The following is a 21401-nucleotide window of genomic DNA, read 5'->3' as shown; positions in this document are numbered from 1 at the left end:
TGCCGCAGAAACCGAGGCCAGCATGCTAGAATCGTTGATAATAAATCAAAACAAAGATATAATACTCTTTCCTTACAACTTCAAGTGAGTGTTACTGTCTTGTGCGTATTCGGTTTCCCTTATATATTAGTCAAGGTTATAGTAATGTAATTGATGAGTTATGCATGCGTGTGCAGTTTCCACTATATTCTCCTACATATTAAGCTTGAGCAGGGACTAGTAACCGTCTTAGACTCAAGACGAAAAGATCCCAAGGACTATGCAGACATGACTCAAATACTCGAGAAGTAAGTTAAATCGATCATTATCCACCATATCAGCAACTTTGTTCATTTCCTGATATATCAAGTAATTGTTTTCTTTGTCCGGCAGGGTTTGGAGAAAATTCACCAGAAAAGCTCCGGGACTGCCGAAGGAGCTGCAATTTAGACACCCGAAAGTAAGTACTAGCTATAGTAGCATTTTAAGCGCATCTACTAGTCATTCAAGCGCTAGTTTCATCAATACCATTTGGCATTCTTGCTTATCAGTTTGATTAACCTCTATTTCTTGTAAAGTGGTTGTGGCAGCAACAAGGGAATGATTTCTGTGGTTACTATGTTTGCGAGTCCATCCGCCACACGACCTGTGAGCGGGGCTACACTGACGAACAATATGAAGTACGTAAATAACAACATTCACAATTTTATTTTATTACCATCATTTGTGCTGAGTTTCATTCATTCATATATATATGTATTGACCCCCTTCTTTAAATTAGATGTTTCGGAAGCGGGATGAACTCCTAGCACCAGCTCGCATGCGAGGAATTCAAGAGGAATTGACGGCATTCTTTCTTGACCACGTGATCCCTGAAGACGGAGAATTCTATGTTAACCCTGAGTCCGTATGATTATATTTGTAAGAGATAATTATTGTATATATGTAGCCGGTAGTGTCAGATAGATATACGAGAACTTGTTGTTCGACCAATCTCTCGGAGAAGGAGAGGTGGTCGATATCACTTCTCTCTGTATATATGCATATATGTTCATGACGATCTTCTGTTTCCTTCGTTTGCTTACTAGCTAGCTAGCGTGTCTAGTCCTCTCTATATACGTATGTATAGTACGTAGCGTCGACCAAGCACAGACATAACAGAGGACACTTCTCTCTATTAATTATAACTAGCTAACACAATATATGAAACACCTAAATTAACCCCCTAAAACCCCCAATCCCCCCCCTTTCAAAAAAAAACAAAAACCCCAGCCACAGAAGTGCTGACGCGTGGATGCCTATTGGTCCCGGTTGATGCCACCAACCGGGACCAAAGGCCCTCCACGTGGGCAGTGCGCAGAGCCCAGTCAGGAGACCCTTTGGTCCCGGTTGGTGCGTACCGACACTTTAGTCCCGGTTCCTGAACCGGGACTAAAGGCCCTTACGAACCGGGACTATAGGCCCTTTTTCTACCAGTGTGTACACCCTGGTACCTGGAAAAGATTAATATCTTAGCCCCTGGATGCAACTGGACGATTGGATCATCATGTTAAACCTCTTAGCTGTGTTCTTCTCCCCACGAATGGATCACGCGCAAGTCTTCCATCCATTGACCTGTCGCACTCTATCCATCTATCTCCCCCTGCCCTCCCCCAAGGTCGGTGGGTGGTGCCCCGCACCACCTCGTCACTAAACTAGATTTTGTTCATCACCCACACAACGCAGGCTTGCAATCCTTCACCACCTGTCCATAGGATTGAAGAAACCGAGTCATGCCGCTAAGTAAATTGAAAAAAGGGGGTCTAAATCACAACACCAAAGAGCGAGACCATTGCTTCTATTGATTGATACCGATACGCCAACTATTAAGATCCGAAGAGAGCCAACAGACCTGGCAACACATATACCCTTGCAACTCTCCGTCGCTGCCAGATCGGATGTCGTGATGTAGGGAGAGACCGAAAATACTTTATTATAACGGGCCATCGCTGCAACTACCTCATCAATGTCGTTAGGGAAACAGAACCTAATGAAACAATGACCTACAAAAGGAAAATGTAAAGATAGGGGAGAGGATCCCACTCCTCTTGCCACTCTCCGAAGGAGGAGGAAGGGAGGCCGAGGTGGCGGCCTGAAAGGGAGCTTGAGTGACTGGTTGGGACAATTTGCCGATACACTCTCGTACCATGTAGAGTCACACCTCATCCTCAATTTGCTGGTACACTCTCCTACCATGTAGAGTCACTAATGATCTAAAACGTCTTATATTAATTTACAGATGGAGTAGTATATAAGATATCTACTGTACCACTTGGGGCCTTGCAAAAGACCGCTACCGAATTCCACAGGAAGCCGGGGGTGCGAGCCGAAAGAAGCAGAAAGGGAATCCCCAGCAAGCGAAAGAAATGGGGATAAAATTCAAGGTCAAGCTATACAGCGACAGGGCGGGAAGCAGCGGAGACGGCGACGCCGGACCCACACCGCCGCCTGCGCCAGGCCTCGCGCCGTCGCCCTCCCTCGATCCATCGGCGGTTTCCACCTCGCCGCCCCCGCTTCAGCCGGCACGGCAGCCGCCGCTGACCCCCATCGTCAAGTACACGGTCAGTTCTTTCTTGCAATCTTGCTTCCTCCTGTAGTCTCCTCGGCGAACGGTGATGGTTGCTCGGCAATCACTTCTCCGAAATCTCGCGATTAGGTGGTGCGTCGGGGTGACCTCGGCTTCGTTCTTGGTCCGCTTTGGGGCGTTTCTTGCGCCCAGTTCGTGGTTGGGTGCTTTCTTGGCTGCTGCAGGATCGGGTGTCGTCGCACTTCAGTTAACATTTTCTTGGCTGCGTTCTTCGAATTGGTGTACTTTTTGCCTTGTTGGGAATATGGATTGCGTGTATGCTGGCCAGCCCTCCAATTAATTTCGTGATGCCTTATGTAGCACCTGAATTCTTTTGTAAAGGGAAAGATGTACTAGTTCGTTGGGGTTTCTGTTCAGAAATTGCGTTCCTTTGATATTCTTCTGCGAGTTCTTGGTCCAATCGGGTGACCAGGAAAGCTAGATAGATTGGATATTTCCATGGCAAGATAACTGAAAACTGTTGGATTCCCCTCTGTTTTCTGGATCGGATGCTCTGTTTCCACTGCACTTTTTTTACTCTGTTCTCTGCATTTGCATTTGCTCTGGAAAGTGTTTATTTTTTACAATGCCCTGCCGTTTTCTAGGATGAAGGACCGGATGTTGATGACGATTGGCCTGAGGACGAGGATGATGACTGGCCCGAGGACGAGGTGGAAATTTGTGTTCCTTTGCTGTTAGTTCTTATAGTTCAGTTCCATGAGTTGGTGACTTGAGTTCTTTGTCCAGTTGTTCTGAATACAGAGAATGATGCCTCGTCAGTCCACAATCACGGTGTTGGATTTTCTTTTCTACTTGTTGATTGTATACGTTGGGGTGAATAAGTTGTCGTGGTTGCTACTACACTTGCCTTCTGTTTTTCTAATGATGCCTGGTTATCACTGCACTGTTTCCCACTATTTTCTGCATTTGTGCTGGAAAGTATTTTTTTTACAAGCATGTTTGGCCATTTTCTAGGATCAAGGACTGGATGATGATGATTGGCCTGAAGACGAAGATGATGAGGGTTGGGAGGTTATGCAAGAGGATGAGGTGAAAAATTGTGTTCCTTTCCTGCTAGTTCTTAGTTCAATTCCATGTTGAGTTATTTGTCCAATTGTTCTGAACACAGAGAAGGATGCTACCCAGTCATCGCGGTGTTGGAATTAATTTTCTAGTTGTTGATTGCATTAGTTGGAGTCTGAATCAGTTGTTTTAGTTGTTACTACACGTGTTTTTTTGGTACTTATGGGCTTTATTTGTGCTGGAAAGTATCCTTTACAACTATCTGTCTGCAATTACTTAGGATGAATTACCAGATGAGGAGAAATTCTACATTTCATTGTTTATGAGCGCTCAAAAGAAGAATCTCCCGCATGATCTTGTTCGGCATGACTCGGTGCCGCTCAACAAAAATGAATATTTTTCTCTGTGGGAAAATTGGAATCAGCTGCTGGATGGCAAGAGAACATACCTCCGACCACCGAAGGACTGCCGTATTCTCAGTGTCAGTGGCGTTTTCCGGTGTCCGGATGCTCGCCCAAGGACATTAGGATGCAAGGTGAGAACATTGTAGCTCCTCTGTTCACAACAATGCATTGATTTTTTAATCTTTTCCTCATTCAGTTAACACCATCTGACCTTTCCAATGACCTACAATAAACTTTCACCAGATATTCATGTGATAACGTCATGTGTCTCAAGTCTTACCAATAATGCGAGTTAGGGTACAGGAGAAGTTCTTATCTGACTTAAATAAGTTATAATTTTGCACATTGTGACCGATGATCCAAATCTAATGTAACATAGGTTTTCCCCACGAAGGCCTCATATCGTCTTCCTCCCAAATAAGTGGGTGATTGATGTGTGAAAACCATAAAAGAATTCTTAGGCTTACAATTTTGCGCCTTGTGCTTCAGCATTACTTATTCGAATCCATCCTTAATTCAGATGAATCTACTAAATCGCTAGTGCCCTTTTTGTGATACTTATTCTTTGTATGGCAGGAACCACTCTTGGATTTGGTTCAGGATTATCCAGATAATGACATTTTCCAGGAAATAATCAAGGTAAGTTTGCATGCCACTATAGGAGCATTCTCATTATTTAAGTGTTCTACACTAATGTGCAAAACTAGTTTTGTGCAGATTCTTTGTCAGCGCTATTTGCACATCAGACGAACTCGCGGAGATGGCAACTATTTCTACAGAGCTTTCTTTTTCTCCTACTTGGTAACTATCTAAGTTTCTAGGTTTTTTATGCTGTTGCTTTTTTGTTTTGCATCAACGTTTGATATGACTATGCTTGTAAACAGGAAAATCTTGGACAAATGCAAGATAGTCAAGCTGAAGTTACTCGCCTAATGGAACATGTGGCAGTGTCCAGAGAGAATTTCTGTCGTCTGAAATGGGACAAAGCATACTTCTTAAATCCTGAAGAATACTTTTCAAGTGTTGCTTCTGTATGTATTCTCCTTGCTTACATAAGCTTCATTTTTTTTCTCTGACCTTGTAACCCTAGTTCTTTTGTAATACTTATTAGTTCAGTCATTTAGTGAAAAACAAACTACGTATGATTTATAATACTTGCCAAAATAACTTGATGTCCCTTATGTGGCCTGAATTGTCCAGTGCTGCTTGTAAGATGTGGTTGGCTGTAATCCTAGCGGGTTGATGCCTTTGTTAATTCAAAGTCAGGCTCGGCTCGAGCCTCTTCTCTTACTTTTTTTGTCCAGTACCCTTGCTGAATCTGCTTTGAAGTTATCTGAACCCATGCTCATCATCAGAAAATATCTTTGATACAGAATAATACCTTAAGGCCTTGTTCAGTTACACCCCTCCACAAGAGGATCGGAGGGGATTTGGGGGGGGGGGGGGGTTGACTTGTAGGGGATTAATTCCTCTTCAATCCCTGCCAAACCCCCTTCAAATCCCTCTCAACCGAACACAGCCTAAAATGTTTTTGTGTTTTTCTTTCCTCTGTAGAAACTGTTTTTCTGTCCTCTGTAAAAAAAAAGCATATGGAACTACATACTTAAATGAAACAAGAAGTAGATGCAAGGTCGTAATCGCGGTTTGTGGTCTGCTACATGAAGGATAGGAAAAATCTATCACATACAGCGGGCCATCGTAAAAGCTAAAATATACTCTCACTTTTTACTATAGTACACATCTTTGCTTACTGTTACGGTTTCCGAGTATGAAATATATGTAGCGAGACATATAATAAACATTGAGCCATGTCTACTGAACTAAGACAGCCAGCCTGAACTAATCTATTTCTTATCAAAAGAATAGCATGAGGTTCCAAGTAGTATTAAACTCCTTGGTCTTAGCGAATTCCAAAATATGCGACCTAAAACAGAGGGGGTATGCAGAGTGAGAGGAGAGGGAAAACCTATGAGCACTCTGCCATACATGTAAATTTAGGGGAGGGCTGTGGAGTTCTCCATATATTTATTTTCTTGTTTCCATATTACTTTTTCTTAAGGATATCTAAGAAGAGTATAGAGGAAAATATATTTATTTAGTTGAAGTAGTTTTGGTACATGTGGCATGGAGGAGCCGTAGCTGCTATATGAATAGTGGATGTATCAGTATTAGCTCTGACATGGAAATTATTCAATGGCTTAGAATTTCATGCTGTAAAAGCTATAGGGCGCTATTTAAATTTTGAAACACCGAGTATATGATATGGTGGAGAGTACTGGTCTACAGGACCATGCCAACTTGAGAGCTCCTTAATAATGCTATGGTCTGTCATCATATTCCACTTGACCAAAAACTCCACTTTTCATTCTTGCTAAAGTATGGATGCTATTCAGCTCAAGTAGTTTCCTGAAATAGCATTCACTAGAAAAGTAGTGGAGCATTAGGCGCAATCGACATGATATGTCGCGGAAATATTTGTTTGCCACACCATTACAACTGCTGTATGTCGTATGTTAAACAAATACGATTCTCTTCATAATATATCTTAAATTATATACTTAACCGTTTGTCTTCATGTTCTTTCAGGAGTTGAATCATTTGGTCAATTCTGTTGCAAATGGGTATGAGCTTTTAACTTGACATTTTGTAGTGATTTTCTCTGAGAGGACAATGACGTTAAGTTTCAAGATCCCTTTGCTTGTTTGTTGTTACGTTTGGGTTTTAAAAGTATTTGCTTTTATCTTTTGCAGTCTGAGTTCTGACGAGTTGTACAAGAGAAGTCTACAGGAGATCATGCCACTCAGGAGTAAGGATACTACAAGCTTGCTTAGATGTTTTGTTTGTCCACTTGTTCTCTCTCGCTTAACACTTTTTTTCCAGTCATTTCTTTGCTAAGATTGCTGGCAGAAGCTGAGATCCGTACTCGAGAAGCTGATTACAAATCATTTATCCCTGGAAATATGAATGTCAATCAGGTTAGAGTTTCTTATCCCTACTACTGTTCTCGGACAATCAACTAGTGGATCATGTGTCCTTTGTCTTTGTCGTAAAAGTTTATTTATGTAGTTAACTACCAAGGTTGAGAATTTTATGGTTTTGGCATCAGTACTGCTACAAGGAGGTGCGCCCCCTGGATGTTAAACCAACGATGTTGGCAATGAGGGCTTTAACATATGCACTTGGCATCCCGCTGCGACTTGAAATTCTGGGCAGAGCCTTGATGGCTGGAGATTTGCAAGTAAAGCGCCTTGATTTCTTCCCTCGATCAGAGTCAGGGAAGGGTGCTTTCCATATGGTCCAAAGCTACTGGTCCTCAACCTCAACCCCTGAACCACTGGAGCTGGGAAGTGGCAACCTGTTATTATCTGATGGCACACCATTGCTGACCTTGCTGTGTCGGTCTGAGGACTGCGACATTCTTTATCGCAAGTGAACTGTGCAGGTATTTATTTTTAAAAAAAACTGTGCAAGTATTCTGTAGGCTACTTGACAAAAAGCATTCCTAGAGGATGGCACATTAAATCTATTGATAGTCTAATACAGCATGGCCATGTAGGTTTTTACTGGCATCTGATCTCAATCTACTTGTGAAGTTGTGCTTACTCATTTGAGAAAAAGCAATGAGCTGTTTTATTCGCTTTGGAATGTTTAGTGAAGTAGTCTTTAACTAGGCATCGATTATCAAGGAATACTGGCATCAGGAAATGTGAATATATACTGCATTTGTTACTGATATTGTACTCCTTTCCTTCTGTATTCGGACGGAAGCTACATAATTGATGAGAACATGTGAAGAATTAGATGTTTTCCAGCTTCCTTGTAGTCGGGTGAAATTGAATCTTGATAGACAACAACTAAAATGTATAAGTTCTGAATAAAAATAGGAAAAAAATCTTTTGAAAATATCTGTTTCCATGATTTGTGTAGTCATACAACTTAATCATTCTCAATATACCTTATTAAGGCTGCGTTTGGGAGCTCAGTCTTTTGGGGTATTTAAATAATACTATTGTTTTTCTAGAAGCCGCAGTTTTAAAACTTTGACGTGTTTGACATAAACAAATACCACACTTTATAAACTGTAGTATCCCTAATGCCATGTTTTATTTCTTGTATTTGAAAAGAAGTCTTGACCTGCATTTTCTAAACAAAACTGAGAAAAACTTGTATTTTAGAAACTAAAGTATTCATTGCCTAAGCATCAGAATACCAAGACTAGGCCTAAATGGTAAAGTGAATTTAGTGGGACATCCCAGCCCAAATTTGCTAAATGCCATGGCTACGTATAGGACGGGCCACAATCATAGCACCAGTATTACACTTTCGTTCTCTTTTCATGTAAAGGGATTAGCACATTCATACACCGTATCTATTTGTAAACACTGATAGCACATAGCTCGAGTTTATCTGGAAAAACGGGATAGCGTGAGCTCCTGTGCCTGGGCTCCAAACCACCATCCTCTAAGGAGAATGGCCTTTTTTTTTCTCTCTTTTCATGTCATTGGTAATAGTGGAAATATTATGAACATTCTCAAGGAAAGTGGTTGCACTAAAAAAATTAACTCTCGAACTTTTGACATGTTTTAACCTACGATATGTGTAATAAGTTGTAGTGGGCTAGTGGCAAACCGTTCTGTCAAGCACATAAGAGGTTGTGCTGGTGTAGTCCATCTAGTGAAAGTAACTGAGCTGGAAGTTGAGGCCACTCATCTCTATTTCTTGACTTGGTCCCACATAGCATAAGACATATACATAAGACCATAATTATTAATCAAGGTTCACACACGCTGTGCTGCGTAATACACATTAAATTTGAATATGGAAGCCAAGGACCATACTACTTCAGAAATATTCTGGTGCCTGATTTCGTGAGCTCTCTGCTCAATAATCTTGGTGCTAGAGGGAATGTGACGACTGGTGGTTGGGAGGCAAAACCCTAGATGATGAAGCGTCATAGGGTGCCTCCAATTAGTTCAGTCCAGCTGCTAGGTTCCATGATGTAACAATGCGAGTATATGTCTTAGGAGAGCGCCAACAACATTCAATGCCGTTATGACATGGTTGAGGGGTTAGGAATCACCATCTCCCTATACGTAATGCAGCCATACCCGCTCCTTTTTACGGATATCCGTATGCATCATGACATATGAGCGGTGAGCTATCTCAAAAACATGCTGCATGCATCACGACCACATGCCGTGCGGCGGAGATTCCCAGGACATCTTGAGAATCGGACCTTCCCCCAACTTTTCTTAGAATCTTGAACCCATATTTTTTTGAAAACCCTATCTAGTTAGAATGTAAACAACTAGGATTATTAAAAAAAATATAGGTTCAAGATTCTGGGAGAAGCTGGGTGGAGGCTGGGTTCTTAAGATTCTGGGAGAATCGACCAAAAGGACTGGGCCATGCGTCCGGTTCCAAATTTCCGCCTCCCATGAAAGCCGATGCTTGGCTTTCCGGTGCATATGCACTTGATCTTTAAAAAAATAGTAATTATAAAAAGTCAAAATTTTAAAAAATACACTTGACTTTCTGTTGCACTTGTATAAAAAGTTTCGACGGGAATGACTTTTATGGTATTTTGGATGAAAAAAGGGCAAAATCAACACTATACACAAGTCACTATTCATACTTGTCGTCCTTGAAATTTTGTCTTTTCTTTGGTCCAAAAGTTAATAGGAGTTTTTCCTTCGTGATTTTTTAAATATAAGATTGCAACAGAAGGTGGAGTTTAGTTCCGGAAAGTTTCAGAAGTTTTTGACTTGTTCCGCAATTACTATTTTTTTCCCGTCTCAAGTGCATATACACCTGGGAGCCAAGGGGTATTTCCCGAAAAATACTAGGATGTACTCGGGTCCTGCCACCCTTGACAGTCGTCTCTTCCGAATATATCACATCCTGTTTATGTTCCATTCATGTTCATGAGGTTCGCCGTGTTCCCCCAGTGCTTGATGCCCATCCTTGATCCACACGCTCTGCTTTGTACCGTTGTCTGTCAACCACCAGCATCCAACACCCAACAACCTGTTGCTCCATCTACATTTCTTTCTCTATCAGTCGGCTTCCAGTCGGCTTCCACGTACCACCCACTCTCCCGGGCTTGACGCACCGTGCGCGGCCGTCGCTAGCTCCACGCATGCCACTGTTCACTGTCACTCTGCGTACATAGGGTACATGTCTTTTGTCAGTACATTGAAGATGATCGTTATTTTGTGACCACCATAATGATCCTGGGAGTGATGTGCGTGAATAAACTTTTTGTTGCGTAGCACATTTCCCTGCACAACGTGGCATCTCCGTTAACACAGCCTGGCCGTCAAAGGCATTCATGTCCGTGATCAATCGGCACTCGGCTTACATAGTCGTTACACTATATATTGCCCCTAGCTGGAGAGAAGGAGATGTCAACCACAGAACCACCAATTTAACGGGCTGCCGGTGATCAGCAGAATAACTGGTAATGGACGCTGATCACAGTAGCCCCTCGGAAGATGTTAGGCAAAGCCGAGAGATGTCGATCCGCGTACCTAGAACACGAGTCGGAACCGAGTTGCCAGATGACTCCACATAGGAGAAGGAAGAGGAGGATGAGGAGGAGGAGCCCTTGAGCCCAACCTCAAGGCTCATGGAGGGTATCTATATCGTCGTCATGATCGGCTTCGGCACGCCCTTAAACCTACCGCTGTTCCGTGCCGGCTTCGAGGCCCAGCTTCGCCATTACCCGCGCTTCCGCAACATCCAAGTACTCCTATTTATATTTAACTAACATAAGTATGACTTATGTGAGGACTATTATTTGATACTCTAACTACTTAATTGTTTCTTATATGAAGTACTATATGGTAGTATTAATTTGTAATAGTTTTCTAGTATATCATTAATCTAACTACTTAATTGCTTCTTATAATTACATGGACAGACCCATGATAGCATGGTAGAATGTGGTAAGAGTAATGATGCTACATGGGGTAACAAATTGGGCTACATCATCCTTCCATTTCGTATAGCCATGCACGATGATCAAATTGCATATATCCGTGAAGCAAAGAAGATGGCGGAGCGGAAAAAGAGGTCACTTGAAGTTATTATGACACAAAAGATGACCGAAATTTTCCTCAAATGTTTTGGTGTAAAGGTATATTTCATGAACTGCACAAACTTTGAACAAGTTTATATCTCGCCACTTCCATGTTTCTACTTGCACTGCATTTATCCATCAAAGCAGGCAACATCCTTTATCGTGCGCCGCATGCTCGGAAATACGACATTATTGTTCTCCAACATGATTGGACCAGTTGAACGGATAGACTTATGGGGGCACACGGTTACCTTCATTGCACCTAGCGTCTACGGGCCAGGAGAGGTATGTCATCATGGTACTAATTAGTTGAGAAAATTCTACTTTTACTTCCAAGTTATAGTCTTTTTTCTGCGGGGGACTTCCCGGTTATAGTTGGCATACACATTGATAATTTTTTATCCCATTAAAAAATCTTGATATATCACCACATGGTATGTGTGGTAACCAACTCCATATTTGAAACTGAGCTATGACACTTTAAGTCACTAGAAGAAAAAAAATCTAAAAAAAATCTTGATGTATCTAGGAGTTTGTTAAAAACATGTTGTAAGCAGTACTCAGTTTACATGCCTCGGTATTACCAAAACTAGGATAGGGCTTAGGGCTTAGGCTTAAGGGGTTCACTATACTATAATTAGAAGACTTGAATCTAAACCAAAAACATAACAATCATATTATTATTAGTTTTTTCTTCATTGGAAAAAACAACTTTATTGGCACAAGTTCTAAGAGTAGCACTTACTACAATACTAAGTATTTGTCGAGATTATGTGAGTGGTAAGAAAGAAAGATAATAAGAATTTAAGAAAGGGTGCTGGTGATATGTTTTTATCAACATATATGTCTTATTTGTATGTTTCTAATATACTTTCTTTATTAATATGCACAATGCTTAATGAACCATTATACATATTATAACAGTATAAACAAAATTAAATAGAAGCATCATAACAGAGTTAGCATCCATTAAGCAACATAGTAGAATCAATGTACAAATAGTCAACATAATGCAATTCGGCTAGGGCATATAAATAGTAATCAACACATGGCAATGCAAATCGATCAGGGCATATCAATTAATACATCACGAAACTGTAGTTGCAACACATCGTCAACAAGGAAGGGCCATATTATATGTTGCACACCGTTAGGGGAGGCGGCGAGGTCAGGTGTACGACTTGCCAATGGAGAAGCCAATGTATAGAGAGGTGGTCATGCCACCGGTAACCATAGACTCCTCATATTGTGTGCTGCAGGGAGGGGAGGGTAGTGGAATTGATAGGTAGTAGATGACACGGTAGCTAGATTCAACCATACGGCACCAATGTGGTCATAGGTAGGGCTTGGGCATGAATTGATGCAGGCGTGGATCAGGCTCATGGACGACAATGCTCCACCACTAGGTCGGACTTGCAGATGGCGGTGTGGAAGCGGATAGTAAGGCAAATGACAAGGTTGGTGAGGCTAGGGTGTGAAGGCGAGAGTGTAGAGATCGAGCGTTCTGAGTGCAGTTAGGGCTTGGGAGATACCGAGAGTAGCAAACTGATGTGGTAGATCATTACTATCCATCCCTCGTGGTTCCGCATCGAACTGCATATATGGTCCAAATATCATGGTCAATATGTCTAAGATAGAAAAGAGTTACCGGCATGTGCCTATAAACAACATGGACTTAAATCTTTTGGCTCTAGGTAAGGTTGTGAGGGCAACTTACCATGACGTGATAAAACTTCCAACCCATGTTTCGAGGATAGATTTATGGAGAGAGCGGGAGGAACGCTAGTTTCCCAACATAATATCAGCGGTCGGGCATGCTCTAGGCAATGACGGTGGTGGGATTTTGTCATCTAGAAAAATGTTGTGGCCCTTCCAAATGCTGCGGAGGATATTATTGTACCTTTCCATAGGCAGGTTCCATGTAACAAGACAACTGAAGTTTCACTGGTGAAATGTAAAATAAATATGTATGAACAAAAAAAATATTGTACTATTACTTTTACTTCGGTTTGTATTTTATTTGAAGCTTGATTGCTTTTGTAGGGCCTAATTCTGAACTACCAAAGTTATAGCAGCACTATCAAGGTAGTTCTATCGTTTGATGAGGAAAAGCTTCCAGATCATCGTCATCTTCTGGATGACTTTGTAGAGTCTCTCAGGCTCATTAAAGATGCGGCTTCAAAGCTTAGTCGAGCAAGCATGAGTCATTATACAAAAGTTGGATGAGTGCGCCACAAGATACACGTACACATGTGTGCGATCAATATCACTGTGTATACCACGTGATAGATACTAGTATACCTATGTGGTGCATGTATTTGGTACTAGAGTATCTTAGTCCAGAAATCGATTAAGCCAAAGCATGTAAGTAGCATGCATTCGACACGCTATTTTCTTTACTTTCGGACTGTCATCGACAAGATCAAGCCTGCTCCAGTAAAGGAGCAGCTTGTTCTGATGGCAGGAATGGTTGTTCGGTGATTCAAGGACTTCAATGTAATTTTTATTATGTTGTGTGCTTTGTATTTCTAATGAATCTTCATAATAGATTGAGTCCTTTTTGTAAAAAAGTAATCTATGACGTTTAGTGCACGCGCCATCACTAGAAGTAATCTGTGATGGGGATTCTGTGACACTACTTGCGACGCACATAAAACGTCATTGGGGTGTATTTTGTGATGTTTTTTTTGGCTATTCCATGAAATTATTTACCTCACCATAGTAAGCTGATGTCTTGTAGTGAACTCATATTTTGGAATGGAGGAAGTATGTACCGTTCCGAACGCGCTAGATTGCTAGAACATGTACATTGGTTGATAAGATAGTCTTATCTTCAGCCTTGTCGGTAGTTTAGATACGGGTGTACAATGGATTACCTCTTAGTGTTAATCTTCAATAACAAGCTAATTCTAAATATGTGGTGAGACATATTATGCGAAGAGATCGTCTCTTGATTAAGAGAAATCAAACTTTTTTTCCTGCTTTCTCTTTCCTCCACGTGAGAATTTAGCCTACATGGCACTTCTAAGATAGCACCACTGTACATGCCCTTACAACTAATTACAAACTTTAGTTACCTAGCTACATGTTTACCTGCAACTTGTGGAAAGCCAAACAAATAAATACCGTCTAAACTACATATTCTACCTTTTTACAGATTGTAAATGATGTGTTAGTTGGAGTGACTTCCGTGCACTCTCTCGATATTAATTTTTGCAATTACGTGTGCATTAGTGATAAGTATTTCTGTGTGTGTGTGTGTGTGTGTGTGTGTGTGTGTGGTATGACATCACATCCATTGTATTCATATAAATGTACTTTTCCATAATTACTTTGTGTTCAATGCTAGGTGACACAAACACTAGGAAAATAAGCTTGTGGTCAATCCTCATGGTCAGCGTCAGACTGAGAACTGGCCTACAAGTAAGATCTTCTATTTATTTTCAGAACCTGTATGTGAGAAATATTGTTTGATATGGTATTATATATACTGATTCTGATTAGCGGGAATATACTTTTGGACTATCCATTCAAAATAGTTTCTAGTACGTCATTGTTGTAACTACTTACATATTTACTTATATTAATAACTGTATGAACACCAATGTTAGCATGACAGAACATGGTAAAGATAATGATGTTACATGGGGAAACAAATTGTGTTACATGAGCCTTCGATTTCATATAGCCACGCATGATGCTCAAATTGCTTATATTCGTGACTTTTTTGAACCTGCCAAAATGATGGTTAGTTGTGCTATAATTTTGAGATGTGTTGGCAAAATGATCCCTTTTTTATTTTTGTGGTTTCTTTTTGTCAAGAGTTATTTATTGGTAATATAATGGTTATTTATGTACTATTAATCCTAAGAATTGTTTTGTGTATTTGTGCAAATAAAAGCATTGGAAGGGTACTTGTGATCTGTTTTTAGCAAGTGTAGATTTTCTTGTGCAGCAAAACTGATGGTCAATTCAATTTATTTAGGATAAATTCTCAAACTTCTCGACTTCCAATACATTATACAAATGGTTGCTCTCGGTTATATTCTTTATTTTGGCTTCGGGCCATATATAATTTCGGTTATGTGGGCTACGTAGTCTCCCAGCAGCAGATGTACAGCCCGGCCCACGCAGGGAAAAATCAAAGGGCGCGAGGGTGGGAGAGGAGTGGAGAGATGTTCCAGTTAGCAAAGCTCTTCTTACCGGAAGCCGTAGCTGCCGGTGAAGCATCCACCACACAAAGGTTTTGATATGCGTGCATGTTTTTTATGTATTCACGTTGCTTTCATTTGTATCTCCCATTCTGTCAACCCGGCTTGTCTTGCGCCACTACTTTTTGTCAGAAGGCAAGAGAGACTACCATATAATAATAATAGTATGCACGCATGTGATCTATCCCTACAAAAGTCCATGCAGTTTAATTTTCTTTGACCTCTTGGCGCCAAGACCTTTCGAACAAGATCAATCTTGAATACATTCAAACATGTTTAAATTTCAATGTTTCAAATGAGTGAAATCAGTTTTTTGAAATAAGTGGAAAACCTAGTGGACCTAACTGAACTGTGGTTATTTTCTAAAGAGGCCGACCAAATTGACATCACAGTGTCATCGTTGGCTGGAATTGATGTATTCAGGAGATCAGGGGCTATCGTACTTTGGTGAGTGGTTTGAGAACTTTTCAATGACGGATTAATTGTTCAAATCCCGACAACTTTTATATAGAAAGATACTCATACATGGACTTTTTTTGACTAGAAATAGTAACGGGCAGGACCTACTGGTGAAACGTGTAGAAAGACCAATTGCTAGAGTTAAGTGACACCAGTTGATAGGGCGAGATCACAACGGGTGAAACATGCGGGGAGGAAAAAAATGCTAGAGTAATATAAGTGACAACATTTGATAGAGCAACACAACCAGATCAGGTTATTATAAGTGACACCAGTTGATAGGGCGAGATCACAACGGGTGAAACATGCGGGGAGGAAAAAAATGCTAGAGTAATATAAGTGACAACATTTGATAGAGCAACACAACCAGATCAGGTTATTATAAGTGACACCACTTGATAGGGCGAGATCACAACGGGTGAAACATGCGGGGAGGAAAAAAATGCTAGAGTAATATAAGTGACAACATTTGATAGAGCAACACAACCAGATCAGGTTATTATAAGTGACACCACTTGATAGGGCGAGATCACAACGGGTGAAACATGCGGGGAGGAAAAAAATGCTAGAGTAATATAAGTGACAACATGTGATAGAGCAACACAACCGGATCAAGTTATTATAAGTGACGTCACTTGATAGGGCGAGATCACAACAGGTGAAACATGCGGGAGGGAAAAAATGCTAGAGTAATATAAGTGACAGCATTTGATAGAGCAACACAAGCAGATCAAGTTATTATAATGTGAATACGGAATATAATGCTGATTTTTCTAAATGGCATCTACATTTGGATGCCACAGAGTATCTCTTTTGATATTCACATATTCATAATAATTTTATGATAGAACGTGGCAAGCATAAGATTAACTGGAATGGTTTTAAAAAGGAGCAAAAAATTCAAATGTCCTTTTGAGTTGATTGCCATTCACGGCATCCGATCGATGTGATGTGAGTTGTTGTCCGTAGTAATCACCACTCTAGCGCCCACAGCCTATAAATTAAAGAGAAACGGGCGGGAGAGGAGTACGCCATCATAAGCATGCAAACCACCAAAGAAGAACCGGCCGGCGCAGCCATGGCGCCTGTCAAGGACGGCGAGCCGCCGTTGCACATACTCTTCTTCCCGTTCCTCATCCCCGGCCACCTCATTCCGATGGCCGACATGGCGGCGCTGTTCGCGGGTCGTGGCGTCCGGTGCACCATCCTCACCACGCCGTTCCAAGCCTCCATCATCCGCTCCGTGGTCGATCGCGCCAACAAAGACAACCCTACTTCACCGTCGATCGATATCTCCGTCGTTCCTTTCCCGGACGTCGGGCTTCCGCCGGGCGCCGAGAGCGGCACGGGCCTCGCGTCCCAGGACGAGCGCGACATGTTCAATCAGGCGGTGCGGCTCCTCCGGGAGCCCTTGGAGCGGTCCCTGGCCGATCACCGCGCCGACCTGGACGCGGTGGTGTCCGACAGCCTCTTCCACTGGTCCGTGGACGTCGCCGCAGAGCACGGCGTCCCACGGCTCGGCTTCACCGGCAGCAGCATGTTCGCCTGCTCGTGCTTCCACAGCATGCTGCGTAACTGCAACCCGTCGGACTTGGACAACTTGCAGTCTCCATCGTCTTCCTCCACCGACGGTGAGAGTGATCCGGAGGCCGTGATGGTGGCGCTGCCGGGACTGCCGCACCGCGTGGAGATGAGGCGGAGCCAGATGATGAAGCGGCCAGAAGAGTGGGCCTTCTTCCGAGGTGTCGACGCCACGGAGCAGAGGAGTTACGGCGAGTTGTTCAACAGTTTCTGCGAGCTGGAGCCGGACTACGTCAAGCACTACCGCACGACGCTTGGACGCCGAGCGTGGCTCGTGGGGCCGGTCTCGCTCGCCAGCGGCAGCATGGGCGTGGCGTCGAGGGGCACCGACGCGCTCTCGCCGGAGGCGGACGGCTGCCTGCAGTGGCTCGACGGCAAGCCGGCTGGCTCGGTGGTGTACGTCGCGTTTGGTACGCTGGCCACCTTCTCGCCGGAGCAGCTGCAGGCAAGGTTTTCAATTTCGAAAACAAAATAATTTCAGAAATTTCGCATATTTCAAAAATCATTTCGGATTTTGATATCTAAAATTTCGCTTAATTTGAAGGAATTCTAACATAATTTAAATTTATTTTGGAATTAGTTTGGATCTGTCTTGAAATTTCGGGGCTAAAAATATTTTGGACCCCACTAAAATATGCGAAATTTTGGAAATTACATCGAAATTTCGTTGAAATTTTTAACTCTGCCTGCAGGAGCTGGCCCGCGGCCTCGATCTCTCGGGCAGCAACTTCGTGTGGGTCATCTCCACCACCGGCGCCACAACATCTTCAGATGATTGGATGGCGGAAGGCCTCGCGACGGCTTCGCGTGGGTACATCATCCGTGGGTGGGCGCCGCAGGTGCTCATCCTGAACCACCCAGCCGTGGGCTGCTTCGTGACTCACTGCGGGTGGAACTCGACGCTCGAGGCCCTGAGCGCCGGCGTGCCGATGGTGACGTGGCCGCGGCACGCCGACCAGTTCCACAATGAGAAGCTCGTCGTGGAGTTGCTCGGGGCGGGGGTCAGCGTCGGTGCCAAGGACTATGCGTCGCTCACAGAGGCTCATGCGGTGATCGCCGGCGCGGTGATTGCCGAGTCGGTTAGGAGAGTGATGGGCGCTCAGGGCGACGCAATACAGAAAAAGGCCAGAGACCTCAGCGCAAGAGCGAGGGACGCGGTGGAGAATGGTGGATCATCGTACGGCGACGTCGGGCGGCTGATGGACGAGCTCGTGAACCGCCGGATTCAACGGCACGACGCTCGTTGAGTTTGCTTCTTGCTCGTCACCGGTATCTCGGTGTACTAGCTAGCAGCACAATGTCAATATGTCATCACCATTTTGTCAGTCCCTGATTGAGACTACCATGCATGTGTACTGCTGCCTGAAATGCACTGTTTGAACCAAAGCAAGAATGGCATCTGGCCGTACACGTATATGTTGCAACGGGAGAATCACACAGTCATAGCTCAATAAGCATGTCGTAACCCATCCCTCCCAAACGCACATATGTCCATATCTTCTAGTATTTCCAGATGACTTTCTCAAAGGAGGCTCGAATATTCTCTCCTTGGCATGTCTTCTCCTCCGTTGCTCCTTCGCTCAATGCGAATAAAACTGAAGCCGAAATCAATCGTCCACCCTATTAGACCCTTCTTGAGGCACTGGCCCTTTGGAAAGGAAGCTCAATGGCTCATATATTTCTACAACCACTACATGGTTCATCGGTGCTTCGCTATGGAGCCAACGTCAATTACCATAAATCATAATTGGCTGGGTAAGATTCATATTCGACAGGATTGAGAACGCCTAATTGGAACTTTGAACAAAGATTAATTTCTTTGCATAATGATCCTCCTTCCTCCATCCTCCCACTAATATAAGTATAATATAATATAATAGGAAAGAGCGAGCAGTTAGTGTTGTAAACAGGAGAGATTTTTTTGATCCGAGCCACTATATTCGCTTTTGATTCGATTCTGATTCTAACTCATCGTGTCGTAGACGTGCTCCACCATGGCCACATCCGGACGATGTTGTCTGGCAAAGATTGTCACCTCACCAGACCCGACCTAAATTGTACGAGCAGGAAAAAACTACAGCAAGGACCAATTCACAAAAGGTTTCGATCTCGGGTTGATGTGAGCCAACAATATGTACCTAGCTAGGTGCTTTCAATTATTAGCTCAGCAGTCGTATGAATATGCTTTGCTTCAGAGAAAAATCAGTATAATTTCTTTTTGAAAAGAAGATCCAACGCATACTCAGAGTAATAATCAAACATCGGGTTTCTAACGATGGGCATAGATCAAACCTGCATGATTCACACCATTAACTTGCGTGCAACAGGGAGACACATACTATGTGTGCATGCAGAGGGCAAAGCAAACATTAGCAAATGATGAGCTGCCACCGGCGAGTACTTTTTCAACCCCTTGCATACGTGCGTGTAGATCGGAAGTTTATCCCGCAAAAAAAAAAAAACAGGATGAGGTGATGAAGCTGCCGCCAGCCATTACTTGTCGTCGACTCCTCCCGCCTCACGAAACGCTTCACCTTCCTTGGGTAAATTCCAGAGTTTGCCAGTTGATAATTAATAGCTAGATATTTTTCCACTCACTTGTCCCTTACGTCTTGTATAAATTGCAGCATTGGTAGCCACGGGCAAGGTCACTCACACTCAGAGAAGAATAGATTTGCTTACAATTGCTTCATTAGAGAGCCTGATTTTTCTAGTCAATTGTTCTCTGCATCTTACAGGTTGCAACATAGGTTTCACATTCAGAATTTAAAAATAATTTTGCTATTCTTAGTCTGGTCCGCCTAGTTTTTTCTTTCAAGCTCCGCCACTGCCGGCCACTGCCGGTGAGGTCGACACTGGCTTGCCATAGGAACATGGCTTCCTCGCCTCGCGGTTGGGCTGCTCGATGGCCGAAGTAATCCTCGGACCAGCACTGATCATGAATGATTCATGGCTGCCGATGAAGACCGTGGGCAGCAGTGTAAGAATAGTACATGCAAACAAAAAGTGCGTCTAGGCATGGTTCGATGAGAATCAAGGTTCAATGCCATGGTGGTACTGTACCTGTACGATGTATTTACTCGACAATATCTTGTAGAGGAGCTACTCGTCGCTAGAGAAGATGAGCGAGTTCCCTCGCAAAAAAAAAGGAGAGAGAAGATGAGCGAGTTGGCCTCGGAGGTGACGATGATCCGCTCGTACGCAGTGTTCAGTAAAACTAGATGATATCCAGCATGTTGTTGCGGGAATATTTGCAATACATTTCGATGATATGTGATTTCTATGGAACGTGAATAGTGATACTATGAAAACTAAAATTGCAAATCCATATGCTTTATTGTGTTTGATTAATGTATTGTAAAATATCTAATACTAGATGATACCCCGCGCGTTGCTGCGGGAAATTTATGGCACGCCAAAGTAAAAAAATTAAATTCAACAAAACCCATGTGATAATACTTTTCAATTTTAGTAATAGCCAAAAATAGTACAAATGAAGTTAAGTATTAACAAATGGTTCACACAAAAAAAGTATTAACAAATGGTTCACACAAAAAAAAGTATTAACAAATGGAAATAAAGCGATCGACCATGGAGAAATGCTGACAAAGGAAATTCAAACATGTCCTCGTTAGAGGAGCAAGATTTTCACATATTGTTCCTATGTATAGCAAGCACACTCTGGTCTGATATGCGCCTCTTTAGCTAGGATCCATTGGCTACGTAGATAGGGTAAATACTGTAGCAAATAAATAATAATGCTTGCCTGCATGTAGAGAGGTGTGCATGCAAGTAACAGCAGCGGCATGCACACGCATGCGCGGCGCTCTCATCGTGAGGCTGCCGGTCTGCCGGAGCACGGCGGACGTCGCGTTGCGGCCTTGCGGGGGAGATGAGATGAGGGACCCGGAAGCCTTCTCGCTGGTGAGGCTGCCGGAGGACGTCGTGCTTGACATCCGGAGATCCTGGCGCGCGTGTTTGGCGCCGCTGACTTCTTTCGGTGCGCGCCGCGCGCAAGAGCCGGGGAGCGCCTGCCACTGCTGCTCCCTTTTTGGCTT

At 43.0% G+C, this 21401-nt stretch overlaps 3 protein-coding genes across 4 annotated transcripts; all 3 read left to right on the top strand.

The window, feature by feature from the left end:
- The first annotated feature begins 2307 nt into the window (after positions 1–2307).
- On the top strand, positions 2308–11056 carry LOC125535297 (OVARIAN TUMOR DOMAIN-containing deubiquitinating enzyme 1). Of its 2 annotated transcripts, XM_087542892.1 has the most exons (12): positions 2308–2579; positions 3190–3255; positions 3560–3634; positions 3888–4142; positions 4588–4650; positions 4729–4812; positions 4896–5042; positions 6598–6632; positions 6762–6817; positions 6892–6986; positions 7118–7453; positions 10934–11056. In XM_087542892.1, exons 1-11 carry the CDS (start codon positions 2385–2387, stop codon positions 7442–7444), a joined length of 1398 nt encoding a protein of 465 aa, XP_087399018.1. In that variant the 5' UTR covers positions 2308–2384; the 3' UTR covers positions 7445–7453; positions 10934–11056. The 2 variants fall into 2 exon arrangements, with proteins under 2 accessions (XP_087399018.1, XP_087399017.1); XM_087542891.1 differs by lacking the exon at positions 10934–11056 and having other exon boundaries at positions 7118–7740.
- Positions 10640–13604, top strand: LOC147983371 (medium-chain-alcohol O-fatty-acyltransferase-like). Its single transcript, XM_087540704.1, has 4 exons — positions 10640–10756; positions 10934–11149; positions 11240–11377; positions 13136–13604. The coding sequence occupies exons 1-4, from the start codon at positions 10640–10642 to the stop codon at positions 13316–13318; spliced, it is 654 nt and encodes a 217-aa protein (XP_087396830.1). The 3' UTR covers positions 13319–13604.
- Positions 13605–16783: 3179 nt separating this feature from the next.
- On the top strand, positions 16784–18757 carry LOC125540781 (anthocyanin 3'-O-beta-glucosyltransferase). Its single transcript, XM_048704341.2, has 2 exons — positions 16784–17788; positions 18036–18757. The coding sequence occupies exons 1-2, from the start codon at positions 16805–16807 to the stop codon at positions 18588–18590; spliced, it is 1539 nt and encodes a 512-aa protein (XP_048560298.2). The 5' UTR covers positions 16784–16804; the 3' UTR covers positions 18591–18757.
- Positions 18758–21401: the final 2644 nt, after the last annotated feature.

The sequence above is a fragment of the Triticum urartu genome, chromosome 2A (assembly GCF_056163025.1).
Source record: "Triticum urartu cultivar PI428250 chromosome 2A, HENAU_Tu73, whole genome shotgun sequence".
In the NCBI taxonomy this organism is placed as follows: domain Eukaryota; kingdom Viridiplantae; phylum Streptophyta; class Magnoliopsida; order Poales; family Poaceae; genus Triticum; species Triticum urartu.
This window is presented reverse-complemented; position numbering and strand designations above follow the sequence as displayed.

What these genes read in the sequence shown, in the direction of transcription:
- LOC125535297 (XM_087542892.1), top strand. Translation starts at nt 2,385, where the DNA reads ATGGGGATAAAATTCAAGGTCAAGCTATACAGCGACAGGGCGGGAAGC. An exon ending in CCCCCATCGTCAAGTACACG is followed by an intron (nt 2,580 to 3,189) that starts GTCAGTTCTTTC and finishes GCCGTTTTCTAG; the next exon opens with GATGAAGGACCGGATGTTGA. An exon ending in ATGACTGGCCCGAGGACGAG is followed by an intron (nt 3,256 to 3,559) that starts GTGGAAATTTGT and finishes GCCATTTTCTAG; the next exon opens with GATCAAGGACTGGATGATGA.
- LOC147983371 (XM_087540704.1), top strand. Translation starts at nt 10,640, where the DNA reads ATGGAGGGTATCTATATCGTCGTCATGATCGGCTTCGGCACGCCCTTA. An exon ending in TCAAATGTTTTGGTGTAAAG is followed by an intron (nt 11,150 to 11,239) that starts GTATATTTCATG and finishes CCATCAAAGCAG; the next exon opens with GCAACATCCTTTATCGTGCG. An exon ending in GCGTCTACGGGCCAGGAGAG is followed by an intron (nt 11,378 to 13,135) that starts GTATGTCATCAT and finishes TTGCTTTTGTAG; the next exon opens with GGCCTAATTCTGAACTACCA.
- LOC125540781 (XM_048704341.2), top strand. Translation starts at nt 16,805, where the DNA reads ATGCAAACCACCAAAGAAGAACCGGCCGGCGCAGCCATGGCGCCTGTC. An exon ending in TCTCGCCGGAGCAGCTGCAG is followed by an intron (nt 17,789 to 18,035) that starts GCAAGGTTTTCA and finishes CTCTGCCTGCAG; the next exon opens with GAGCTGGCCCGCGGCCTCGA.